Source organism: Eleutherodactylus coqui, chromosome 6, assembly GCF_035609145.1.
Source record: "Eleutherodactylus coqui strain aEleCoq1 chromosome 6, aEleCoq1.hap1, whole genome shotgun sequence".
Taxonomy (NCBI): Eukaryota; Metazoa; Chordata; class Amphibia; order Anura; family Eleutherodactylidae; genus Eleutherodactylus; species Eleutherodactylus coqui.
Genome location: NC_089842.1, coordinates 141,241,639 through 141,255,395, shown reverse-complemented (window position 1 = coordinate 141,255,395; position 13,757 = coordinate 141,241,639). Strand labels below are relative to the sequence as shown.

At 40.4% G+C, this 13,757-nt stretch overlaps 1 protein-coding gene across 2 annotated transcripts in view; it reads right to left on the bottom strand.

The window, feature by feature from the left end:
* Positions 1 to 4,630: 4,630 nt before the first annotated feature.
* Positions 4,631 to 13,757, bottom strand: part of PTPRH (protein tyrosine phosphatase receptor type H) — a 132,800-nt gene continuing 123,673 nt past the window's right edge. For both annotated transcript variants that reach the window (XM_066607753.1, XM_066607754.1), the window contains 3 exons: positions 12,699 to 12,859; positions 11,541 to 11,676; positions 4,631 to 10,259 (listed from right to left, as the gene is read on the bottom strand). In XM_066607753.1, coding sequence (XP_066463850.1) covers positions 10,113 to 10,259; positions 11,541 to 11,676; positions 12,699 to 12,859 — 444 coding nt within the window. In that variant the 3' untranslated portion in view covers positions 4,631 to 10,112. The remainder of the gene's footprint in view (positions 10,260 to 11,540; positions 11,677 to 12,698; positions 12,860 to 13,757) is intronic.

The following is a 13,757-nucleotide window of genomic DNA, read 5'->3' as shown; positions in this document are numbered from 1 at the left end:
AGCGTCGATGTCTGCCCCAATGGCATTTTAAGCCCTCATTTGCAAATCAGGTGCAGAAACCAGTAGCTCCTATATCTGGGCATTGGAGGAGAGTATAGTGAAAAAAACTGGGCTACCATTAATGCAGCAGAGCCAATGGGCTGGTAATGGGAGTTGAAGTTTTTTGATATGACAGGTCCTCTTTAAGGTTTTGGGCAAAGTTGGGATCTGTCCATAAGTCAAATTGTATGGATATGTTTAAAATGCAAAAACTGCAGATCCTGTATAGTACTGTATATTAAAGTTAAATTGTAGAGGTGCAGTCATACTATGCGAACTACATGTGAACATGCATGCATATAGAATATAATATACATAAATCAACTTTCTTCATCTGCTATATAACCCATGAACAGCATTTAACTTATATAGCATCCTCTTATATCCTCTCTGCTTATATTCTTATTCTAGTTTGCAGTGCGTACAAATAGACCCTACTATCGCTATATATCTATTTGGGAAGTTCCATATTGATTTTGATAGCTCTGTCCCTTTCATATCTTCATATCAAGTCTTAAAGTTTTACCACTTTCTTAAATTCTTAAATAGAAGGAAAGTATGAAAATATTTAAAAAGTGCCTGTTTTGCTATAGCTATGGCATTTACAAGGGCACTGCACCTGTAGAGTCTTACCAGCGCTAGGTAGGAGCCACGGGGGTAGTAGCCGTGTAGGTCTGGAGAGATAATCAGGGATGAGCCAGGAGTCTGGTATGGGTGGTCTCGGTATGCAGTACAGAATTATATGGTGGGTAACATAGTCCAAGGAAAGCCTGTTTTGCTATAGCTATGGCATTTACAAGGGCACTGCACCTGTAGCGTCTTACCAGCGCTAGGTAGGTGCCATGGGGGTAGTAGCCGTGTAGGTCTGGAGAGATAATCAGGGATGAGCCAGGAGTCTGGTATGGGTGGTCTCGGTATGCAGTACAGAATTATATGGTGGGTTACGTAGTCCAATGGAAAGCCAGAAATCAGCTATGGGTGATCTCAGTATGCAGTACAGAAGTATGCGGTGGGTAACGTAGTCTGACGGAAAGCCAGAAGTTTGCAATGGGTGGTCTCGGTATGCAGTACAGAAGGATGAGACAGCTAGAGTTGCCAGGAGGGAAGCCAGGAGTCATTATCAGGAATTCTTCAAGTCACTTGTAGTGGAGAAGGAGGAGAGGAGCTAGATCAAGGCCGTGGAGCACAATAATCACACAAGTGGATGGAAGGGCGAGGCTTATATAGGAAGTGCTAATTAGCAGCAGGGCTGGCCCAAAACAGAGAGGCAGGAACTAGATCAGGAGCCAGGACAATGCTATGATCAGCAGAGGAGCTTGTCCAGCAAGCTCGATAGCTCACTGGGGAGAGAAACTATCTGGAGCACAGGAGGTCCCAGGTTGATCCCTGACAGCACCTGACATTTATAGAGAAACTGTTACTGGCATATGTGGGGGGCTGTACTGTCTTGCACCAAACATTTCAGGATATGTCACGTTCAGGCTCTGATCACATCTACGGTAATATTTCTCTTTTTTTCTGTTCAGTCAAAGGAACAGAGAAATGAGAATAATGAAGTGCTAGATCTGTCATTTGACAGATACCAACATGTCCAATGGATCCAATTGACTATAATGGACCTTGTTGGGTTGAAGCCATGGTGTCTGTTGTTTTACTGGAAAAAAAAGTTAGCACTGCCTGCTGCACCATATTTTTCTGGTATATGTGATGGAAAACTCTGGATGTAACCTCTGAACAGAGGACACATCTGTAGCCTTTGGTCTGAAAGTGTGTTTCTTGAGTTTAGTAGGCACCTCAAATACTGGACTTTCACTGATATTATCTACTGATATATTGCTATGACATTCACATTATATATGCACCCCCCTACCCTAATCATCAAGTATCATTACTAGGATGTTGCATTACCTCTATTATGCCTAGATAAAGAATGTGTATTATCTCATATTCATGGCAATTACCATATTTATAATATTGGTTGATTAGATGTTTTCATAGCTCCTTCTTTGCCATCCACTGCAATTTCAATGCTAGACAAATAAGCACACCGTTGTTGCAGCATTACATATGATATAATTTAGGACTATCCAATGCACAGTAAATATGGAGGTTTATAATCTGCATAATATACTATATATTTTCACATGTTCTGTTTTAGTTATATCATATAGTTCACCCATATTGTGTGTCTAAGTAATTGTTTTTATATATGGCCAATTACAGAAGCCATTTGATTCTATTACCTTACTATTATGGTTAACCCCATATTTGTTTAATGCGCCGGTAGATGAAAACCTTCTAGCATGAAGTTCAATTAGTAAATGGCAAAGCTAAGATGCAAATTGTGCTGACTCCAGTTTCAAGGAGCTGTCCATTAAGCAGTGCCACAGTGTGGGAAAGCTATGTGATTTGTTTTTACCACTATGGTTTTATGACTTAATCTAATATACTGTTGGACATTTCACTAAATGCATGGGAGGACCAGAATGGTGTATATAAAATAAACTCAATTCAAATGCAAATTCAGAACATGATAGCCCAGTGATGGTTAGAAAAGTTAATCCAGAGATGACAGAATGACAGCTCTGATACTTCTGCACAGCTCTGAGAATGTGTTTATTTCAGACCATCAAACCATCAAACCACATATAGAATGAACCCGGTCTGGTGTACTCATTTCTGAAACAAATGGACACTGTGGTTCTGCAAAACCTTAAGGGAGAACTCCCACATTACCCATATAAAAGAGTAATAATGTTGCAATCATCAGCTCCAATACAACACTGTCCCCTACCTTTCAGTGGTGTCCAACATGATTACTAGAGTACCTGCGTATTGAAGTGCCTACCCAAACATGACATTCTGGGAGTCAGGTCTACAGTTAGGCACATTCAATATGATCAATATACTACCCAACTAGGTGATTATTCCCTTGCTACCTAATAACAGTTCAGTTTTTGCAGACATTTCTAATAGATACATAATAAAAGCAGTGGTGGAAGTGTCCTATGAGGGCATGCTTCACTAATAGACAAAGGGATCTTCACTCAGTTCTTGCTTAGGATCTACTTCTTTAACCTAGAGTCAAGAACTATTGAAAATGATGACCCTTAGAAATCAGCTTATCATAACTAGATTTTTAAACCTATTCCTCCACTCTCACACTACCACCAGCTACACTAATAGTTCTCCTTTGTTTGTACCCTGTTTCTTTTTTTAAGTTTTGATTTTCAGGTGGTCTTCCTCTTTTTTTCTGCAGCCCTGCTGTTTGCAATCCACTTTCAGGCAGAGGCCATGTCCAGGCCTACCTTTCTGCCAGTAGTTTACTGTCCTGTACTTTCCTTCCTTTCCCTCACTTTCCATGCTGTATTGCACTTACCATGCTGTATTAGTCCAATCAGCAGTGAGGTAGTATCTGAATAGCCACCCCTCTACTTTTGAAGAACATTTGTAGAAGTTGAGCATTCAAAGACACTCAGGCAAAAATGATTAGTAAACCCAAAGTAATGTGCACATACAAACAGACACACATACACATGTTCTGTAACAGCACAAAAGGCAGAGATTGTGGAGATTGTTTACACAGTGTCTGCAGATCTGTCAGCCTGTGAAGACAGCCCCTCCCTCACAACTAAGCAAATGACCAAGTGTCCCTGTTACTACAAATACTCAATACCTAACAACAGACAGTGGATTGCTGAGGAATGATAAATGAATTATGTTTATTAGGTTTTTTAGAGGACATTATTATGTGTTCTTATAATAATAATCTTTATTTGTATAGTGCCAACATATTCCACAGCACTTCAATGTTCTAATTTTGTTTTAGATAGGAAATATGCCATGTTTCCTAACTCAAGAGCAAATAAGGCATACTGTATGTTAGAGAAAGCAAGTGAAGATGAACAGCCTGTTTAATTATTAGTTCCTCCCAGTACCAAATAATAAGGCTGATTCTTATAAGTTCCAATTAATGCCTTAGATGGAAGGCTGTCAGGTTTTTTGTGCGTCAGTTGACTAACTTTATTTTTTTTTTTTTCTCGAAAGACAAGTATTGTTGATTTGGTGTAACCAGCTGTTTGAATATTTGGTTTTAAAGCACACCTGAGATTTCAAATTACTTTCCAGATTAGGGCATGAGGAAAAACCCTCTTTCTGGCCAAAAATGTATATAATATCAAGATTGCATTGTGTTCTACTGAAAAACCTTGAAGTAAAATCAAAAAATTAACTCAATTTGAGGTTAGAACCATCATTCACAAGACTGGGGTCTTTCTTGACTCTGCAAAGTAAGTTGTGATTGCAGAACTAACATAGTGAGCTAAAGGTTAAAGGGGTTGTACCAAATTAGAAAAACATGGCCGCTTTCTTCCAAAAACAGTGCTACACCTGTCCTTGATTTTTGTCTGGTATTACTAAGTTGCAATATGACACGCGACCTGTGGATAGATGTTGCAAGGCTTTTTGAAATATAACCAGTATAATCAGCATAACCAAACACTCTGATCTTTCTACCTATAAGTCAGCAGAAATACTTACTTATTGCCATATATATCGAAAATAAAGACAACATTTCTGACATACAAAAATATACAGATCTATTAAAAATTTGCATTTAATTAAATAAATTGCACAATCCAAACATTTTAATTTTACATGGTACAAATCAAATCAAGTTGTTAAAGGCGTTGTCCAGTTGTAAACTGTTGATCACCTATACGCAGAATAAGCCATCAGTAGTTGATCAGCAGATTTCAGCCGCCTGGGACCCCCTGTTGATCAGCTGTTTGCTGGGCCAGTGTGATTGCAAACGGAGCTGAGTTCTGTAGAAAGCAGATAGTTCCATTTTTACTGCAGTGGCCAGATTTGGTATTATAGGCAACATTCCCATTGAAGTGAATGGTAACTTTGCCTATAATACCTAGCTAGGCAACTGCAGTGAGAAAGGTGCTATCTGCTTCCTGCAGAAATTAGCTTAGTGATTGAGCCCAGTGGTCCGACAAACAGCTTATCTGTGGGCATCCCAGGTGGTAAACCCTTCCCAATCTACTATTGATGGCCTGTCTTAAAGATAGGCCATTAATAGTTAACAACTGGACAACTGCTTTAAAGAAATACTCTAGGAAAAATGTGTATGTTGTATTATGCTGAGTTCAGGGACTGAGGGGGGATATAACACAGGGGTTCTTTCTGTGAGGTTTTATATATCCCCAAGTCCTTTCTGGCTTGCATGAGGCATAACACAAGATATAAGTTTTTTTCCTGAAGTACATAACATCAGTATAAATAACAGAAACAGCAATATATTACATGTTGTATACTTTGATGTTCGCACTCTTTAAAGTACTGAATTCATTCATTTACAACTAAAATACAATTGTTCTAGACCAAGAATGAAACACTTGGCCGTTATTGAATCTGCAGTTTGATTGCTTTTTAAAGTACTGTTCACACATAACTGGATTATTTGCAATATGAACTTCCTTGAATATTAAAAACTAGAGATGAGCGAGTATACTCACTAAGGCACATTAGTCGAGCGAGTAGTGCCTTAGCCGAATATCTCCCCACTCGTCTCTAAAGATCCGGGGACCAGCGGGGGGCGGGGAGTGGTGGGGGAGAGCTGGGAGGAACGGAGGGGAGATCTCTCTCTCCCTCCCCCACCCCCCACCCGCTCCCCGCCACAACTCACCTGTCACCCGCGCCGGCCCCCGAATCTTTAGAGAGGAGCGGGGAGATACTCGGCTAAGGCACTACTCGCTCGAGTAATGTGCCTTAGCGAGTATACTCGCTCATCTCTATTAAAAACCTATTCCACCTTTTTAAAAGGGATGTATAGAACAGAATCTGTCAAAGGCACATTATACAATTTAATTATGGTAAAAGACATCAAACATACTTTGATGGAGAACTCCTTTTCATATGCACTCTTACAGTATGACATCATACAGGGGGTCCAAACTCTTAAAACCCTCCTATCTGGGCCAGAGAAGGGAGCCGTCTAGAAAGAATGGTTCTTGCACTGTCTGTTCCAACCCATTTGAATGACCAGTATGTAAAACTATATTTTCCTGCATTTATGCAAATATATGGATGGCTGCAACTTCCTGAAGAGTTTCTGGAACATGATCAACTGGAGTCCGTGGAACAATGAGCCAGGTTTAATTGAAAAGGTGTTTATCTTCAAAACATTTAAAGCAATACTCTGCTTCACACTACAAATTTAGGAATGTACAGTTAACATCATTGGTGCCCTCCGCGGTTCAACCCATTTCCAGTCCCCTCTTCATATTCAGTATGTAAAATGGCCTTTAACTTCTCAGGCTACTCTATGTGCTTCGGTAGTCTAAGGATGCCCCCCATTGCTATAGTATTGAATTGGTCTACTCAAATATTATTTGAAGGGGTTTTGCACAGATGTTCTAGTTAAAAAGAGCCCCATGTGGTAAAGAGTGTTAAGGCAGCAGAAAAGCAGTCCTGAAGGTTGCAGGTTCAATCCCCACTTGCTTCAGGTAGTCGGCTCAAGGTTGACTCAGCCTTCCGTTCCTTCTGAGGTCGGTAAAATAAGTACTCAGCTTGCTGGGGGGTAAAATGACTGGGGAAGGCAATGGCAAACCACCCGGCAAAAACAGTTTGCCAAGAAAACATCACGTGACGTCACCCGAGGAGTCAGTCATGACTCAGTGCTGGCACCAGGGGACTTTACCTTACCTCTAGCTAAACTATTGCCAAAAGTTATTCATCTCCTTTAAATGAACTGGTGTGTTACTAGTGCATGAGGCTTTTTTCTAATATCATTGAATTACTTTGTTGGTCAGCTTATGTTCCATTGCACTTTATTTCCTGGAGGTCATCCTCAGCAGAACCCATTCACAGGAAAAGTACAATGTCTTACAGTCAAGTCAGCAAAGTTCAGAGCTTGAGAAGGTCAGTGATACCATCAGGAAAAGGTGAATGCTAGTGTGTCTGCTATTTAGTTCTTGTGTAAATGATGTGATGCAATACAATAGACCTGTCATTCCGGTATAAATCTGTTACCATCCAGAGCTAATGAAGTAATGATATTTCATCCCTTTGTTGGCTGTAAAACAAGATGCTATTTTCTGGATCAGTCTGCAGGGCAGCCTATTAGTCACTAGAAGTCAGCACAGGTGAAAGCTGCGATATTTCATATTTATTCTCATGGAAAACATGAGAGAATATATAGTACCAAAAATATATATAATTAAAAGATATTATCCTTTTCTGATGATTGAGTCCCTTTAAAGGAGTTTTTTTCAGTTTTATGTAATTAAGGCTTATTCATTACTGCATATAGCAGACGGCCGTACCTGAAGACGGACGTCTCTCTGCAGCGCCAGAGGAAAGAACATGTGATCGGCTTCATTGCTGGTCATGTGTTCTTTCATCAGCGCTGCAGAGAGACGTCCGTCTTCAGGTACGGCCGTCTTCTAACTGTCAGTCACACGGGCGCATCGGCGCCGGTGTACGGGTGCCGATGCACCCGTGTGACTGAGCCCTAACTCACAAAAACATAAAACTTTCTGCTCTGTATCTCTCTTCCTCAAGATGGGTATTTGAAGTCATGGAATGAAGACATTCTTGTTTACATCCAGTGGCTGAAAAAAAAGTCCTTACAATGTGCTGCTCACACAATTACATTCATAAGAGATCTCAGAGGTCCAGGGATGAAAGTCACTTTAAATACTTATATTCAGCATCAACATCCTTTCTTCTATAAAATCAGTTTTTAGCCACTAGTGCAATCATGACAGTATAACTTTCATACAACCAATTCCCTTCAATGGCACTTTGGGAGAAGCTATAGTCTATGTCCTCTTTCACACGAACGTCATTTTAACCCTTCGATAGCCGCGCTAAAAAATTGCGACCATTGGAGCTTAAGATCTCATGAACAAAGTCTTCCGCTATTCTCCGCAATTTTATCACCCATTCACATGCCTGGCTGCGGTGAAATAACACCACAGCCCTGAAACCCCTTGGTCAGCAAAACAACTATTAATGACATTTAAATGTCTCAACTAGAGGCAACTGTCATTGTTTAGCAGTACTGGCCACTGCTAAACTCCCTACCCCTCTCTTTGCCAGTCAGCTGCCATAGGAGTCTATGGAGTCTCCTGCGTTGTGCTGTCAAAAGATAGGACAAGTCTTATCTTTTGACGCAGAGAAATATCGGCGTTAAAAATGCGCCTATTGTGCTATCTTTTGACGGGTGATTTTTTTTTTTTTGGTGCGGCAAAAATCGTTCATCTAATGGAACCCATAGGAAACCATTGGTTTTATGTATAGACCGTCCGAACCCGTCAAACTTAGCTGGACCAGCCGATCATATGATGGGTATGGTGACCTCCCAACTCTCCCAGATTCCGACGGAGATAAGGATCGAGATGTTAGATTATAACTGCTGGCTGACCTTTTGTTCTTGGAAGATAAGACACTGCCAGAGGTATCTTGCAGTGACTTTCTCCCTTCACTACACATGCACATATGTGGGTAGATTGGGACAGACATCTGTCAGACAAAACAGTATTCAGCTCTCTGATATGTATGCTTGGGTAGCCTACGTCTATGCTGGCACCTGTAATGGGACACCAGCACAGTCTAAGTGAACGGCCGACACAACTGGCGACATCACACACCAACATTTGCCATCCTGCTACATTCTGAGGCAGTTGCCAAGAGAATAGTCTGGGAAATGGAAGCTACGTGATATTGTTTCCTTTTTTTTTTCATCCCACCGTCATGTAATCTGCCCAATGTGGAGCCCATATTGACTGTCATGTATCTGTGTCAGCAGCACATTATCAGGATACATTTTCTTAATTCCTGCCATAGATAATAATGTTTCTATTCAAAAAGAATGCAAAGATCTTGAAATGTCAAAGACTTGGGAAAAAAAAAAGTATATTACTAAGTTGCATAACATTTCATGCTGGAAGGAATATGCAATGCCTATATGAATATTGAAGACATTCAAGTTAGATTTTTAAAGGGGTTGTCCAGGATTGGAACCACATGGCTGCTTTCATCCTGAAACCGCACCACATCTGTCCATGGGTTGTGTCTGGTGTTACCGGTTGGCTACATTGAAGTGAATCGGGCTCAGCTGCAATGCTAGACACGAATTGTGGATAAGTGTGGTACTGTTTCTGGAAGAAAGTAGTCATATTACTCTAGTCCTAGACAACCCTTTTACATGCATAAGCAATGCACTACAAAAGAGCATAAAATCTAGTCAATACAAAAATTGGACAGTTCTACTAAGGAAATTGAAAAGCTTATTATTTCTTCATGGCATTATATAAAAATACATTCTTCATATTAATTAATATTAAATTACAGCATCTCATAAAATTAGCTCTCCAAAAATGAGCTTTTATGTCATTGCTTGAATCAAGAATAAAAGTCATTTAGACAATACCTAATAAAAGTGCAAATTACGGAACTGCTGACAGATTTGCCTTCTTTCAAGAATTACACTAATAGATTTTGATCCTTACATTTTGATCGTATAAAACTGTTTAAAGCTAAATATATAGAATAATGGTCAATGTTACAGCAATGCGTTCCTGCAAATTGTATCCACGGAGCATTTAGCAAAGAGACGGATTGTGGATTTTACACTTTGTGAAAGGTAGAGGAAAAAAAAAAGTGATTTGCATTTTTAAGAAAATTATCATAAAAATCAATAAAACATTGTGCCGAATATTTCATTGATCCATTTTTCATCCTGTTCAAAGGGTTTCGGGGAAATCATGATTTTATGGCACATTCTCCAGTACTAAGAGATGTCAGGAATCGTAACATTGTCAGGCTATAGCAAAAGCAACATTTGGATGGTTGTGTCAACGTATTCCGGGAGTGAAGTACAGCAGCCATATAATGAGAGCACCTAAGCACATATGGATGCTCAGCATCTCACTACTGACAACCAGTGCATGGGCTTAATACACAAAGTATATAATGGAACAGAATAAACTGTCCAGCGAAAGGCACACGAGGAGCGAATGTCCTTTTACATGTCCATGGTTAGCTCCACCGGTTGATGATTCTCAGTTAACATTTTCTCTTTGGAGATTTCGAATTGCAGAGACATTCTCATATAGTAGTTCAGTTCCAGTGGGACTTTCATAGATATTTTCTTCGGCAGGTTGCTCAATCAAGTCTAGCATACATTTGTTGAGGAATATATATTGTGCCTAGAAATTGAATAAAGTAATTTGCAAAGTTATGAGTTAGTATGCTCATAGACTAGACTGGAAATCAACCTTCGGTTGTTTTAGTTCAAATGGTACAAAAGGTACATTGAGATGTTCTAAGTCTATAGAGGCTGGTGGTTATCAGGAGACAAAGATTGTGTTACTCTAGAACCGAGATGGTTACAGATTCCCTAGCAATTCCAAAGCAGTAGAGGTCTGTTTTATCTACTTACATGGGTATGCTTGCTAGAGTTCTGAGTTGTGTAGTACAGTCTTGAAAACCAGACTGCAAAATTTATGGGGGTTTACATTAAAACGGGGCATTTCTGGTTGACTTGTGGACAGTCGTAAGTTAAAAAGTCCTATGATTTGGGATTAAACCCTTTCTTGACCAAAGACATTTGGGCCTTGATGTGTAAGGGGGTCAGTTCTTATAGGTTTTAAGCCAGAGTCTGCAAACAGGACTCCACTCAAGGATGACACTTACAATGACATAGGCAAAGTAGGGTTAACCAAAAGGGGGTTTTACTTACTTTGGCAGTTACAGTCTCTCAATGAGGGCAACAGCCTTAGTTGTTACATGTCTTTACAGAGCAAAAACTTTACTAATAGCCCCACAGGAGATCTCAGGGCAGGATATTGGCTCGTCTGCACGGCTCAGGTCACACTTATAGGGTGTCTTTTTTGTAGAGCACCCAAGGACTCTCTGGACAATGGTCTCTAACCACTCTCAGGATCCTTTCCAGGTATGTGTCACGGCACTCTCTCTTTTCAAACAAATTAGCATTTCATCAGTTCCACTTTCCAGGGCTGCTTCTTAGGGCAGTATAGCATACCCAAATGTCCTACAATCTCAGAACGCTTCTCGTAGCTCACTGTAACCTATCTAGGGTGGTGCAGCCCTATTCCATGTGTTGCTTGTCCCCAGGGTGGTGCATCTTGAGTACTACCTTTTCCCGTTCATTCTAACTACTGCCATGATGCGCAGTACTCTAATCAAGTGGCCCAATCTTAGTGTGCCTGTACGTATGATCAAATATCCAGCCATACACACACATACAGATGCAACAAAGCTTAACTTGAGTAGGATAGCTTTAATTATTTCACTAAAAAGCTATAGATTCAAGAACCTAAGGTTCAAGAAAAAGTCCCAACTCATGGTCCCCCCTAAATATTTATTATGCACAAACCAGATTTTACAAGATTTAAAATGTGTTCTTCAGTGCTGGAAATGTTCTACTGAGAGGAAAGAACGACATAATGGGTATCAGTCATGCTTACCTCTGTCTGTACCATTAAGTTACGATTTATTCTCATCTTCTCTACAAAGCCATGAATTCCTATGCGTTGCTCCTTCTCTACCTGCTGGATTAGGTAATCCAAAGCAATAAGCGTTCCAGTTCGGCCCACTCCCGCACTGTAGAAGATATATAAACAGGTTCAGATAAATGTACGACTAAAGTGAGTGGAAATATTACAAAGTATGAAGGCAAACAATATTAATTCAAGATAATGCTAACCAGAAATTCACCAAAAAGAGCAAATGAAATGTATGTAGAGCCAACATTCATGACTGGTACTTACTGAAATAATCAGGTGACCCAATGTCCACGGGCGGATTTGATTTGCAGAATCGGCGTGGGAGATCTGCAAAGCAAGCTGCCCATAGGGAAACTAGGAGTCCACAAATGAAATAAAGCATGCAGATTTGATTTGCGGACCCTTTGGTCCAGAAAAAAAAATCACAGCATGCTCCATTTCAGTACAGATCCCACACGGACAGCTTCTATTGAAGTCAATGGAAGCCGTCCAATCCGCGGCCCATCCGCAATTCCGGAAGAAAGCAGGAAATGGAAAAAAAAAACTGTACTGCACACGTCCAACGGCAAGCCATGCAAACCATCCACAGTACAGAAAACTCAGAAGTACAGAAATCCGCGCGGACGCCTGCCCAGGTATGCAGGGTCCTCGGCCGCGGGCAGTGTCAGATTCCGCTACGGGCTGCCCACTACCTAACATCTAGTGTCATTGCATGCAGGGACTTCACACTGAGTATGATTTATTAACATACATTAAAAAATCTATAGTAAGACAGCTGTGTATACAGTTATTATATTATGTACTTATCATGAAGCTCTGCACTAATGTTTATGTTCTTTGGAGTGACATAGGTGTCTCCTTAAGTACCATCATGAGATTAGAAACAAATGGTCTGCTTTTCATCCAGGAACAGTGCCACTTTTGTCTACGGGTTCTGTCAGGTATTGCAGTTCAGCCCTTATCAAATGAATTGACCCCAGCTGCAATACCAGACACAACACACAGGCAAGAGTGGTGCAGTTTTGGCGAAAAAATGTTAATCGAAGCTCCTTCTTCAAGACTGATTTGGTATTGACTAAATTTATTTTTCAAACAGCATATATTATTCTTCCAGCCCACCTGCAATGTACAACTGTCGGCCCATTACTCTTTCGCTGGTCCATGTGCTCTCGTACAAGATTACGGAACTTTAAGATAGATGAAGTGGAATCCGGCACCCCATGGTCAGGCCATGCAGTAAAATGAAAGTGGCGCACATATTTTATGCCTGGTTGATTAGCCTGGAATAAAAAATGTATCAATACTCACAAAGACTTACTGACAAGAATCACTTTAGATGCAGAAATTCGTCTTTGCTCCTTTTTAACATCTGACACTTTAGAGCTCCAGTTTAGAATAATATGCAGCACATGTATTTATAAAATGTATGCTTTTCCACAGCATATGATTAAGAAGTTCTCCATGTGAAACATTCCCTCATCTTATACACCATTCTCCTTAAGATAAAATCAATCCACTGAGCTCAGGACAATTTTGACAATTTTATGATATGTCTTATCTCTTGGTTTCTCTCACTGAGAACAATCACACATACACCATTCTGTAATGTCTAAGCCAATGATTCCCAATCAGGGTGCCGCGGCATCATGATGTGCCATAAAAGCTAGCCAAAGTACCGCAACACCAGGGGTAGACTGACCGTTAAGTCCACCAGTAAATATCCCAGTGGGCCAGTCACAACCTGGGGCCACCCACAACTACAGTGGCCAAGGATGTGGAAAAAGGTGCTCATGTGTATGACCCCATTTAAAAGGGGGGATCTTGTGCAATTTTCTCAGCCATGTGAAAGCAGCCTAAGCGGGACAGGGGGAGCACTATTGCTAATGGGGTCAACAAGGGGGAGTGTTTTTACAGATGAAGGGCTATGAGAGGCAGCATTATTACTGATGGGCAACGAGGAGCATTATTAATGATGGGGAAATAAGAGAGATCATTATTACTGACAAGGTGAACAAAAGGCAGCATTATTAATAACAGGGCAACAAGAGACACATTATTAATGATGGGGCCACAGAGAGTGAATTAGTTGAATGAGCATTACATTTCTCAAGATGGGGTGTTAATTTAGGGATTTTATTCTGACTGCCAAATTTGGAATCAGTAGGAATTTTTCCCAAG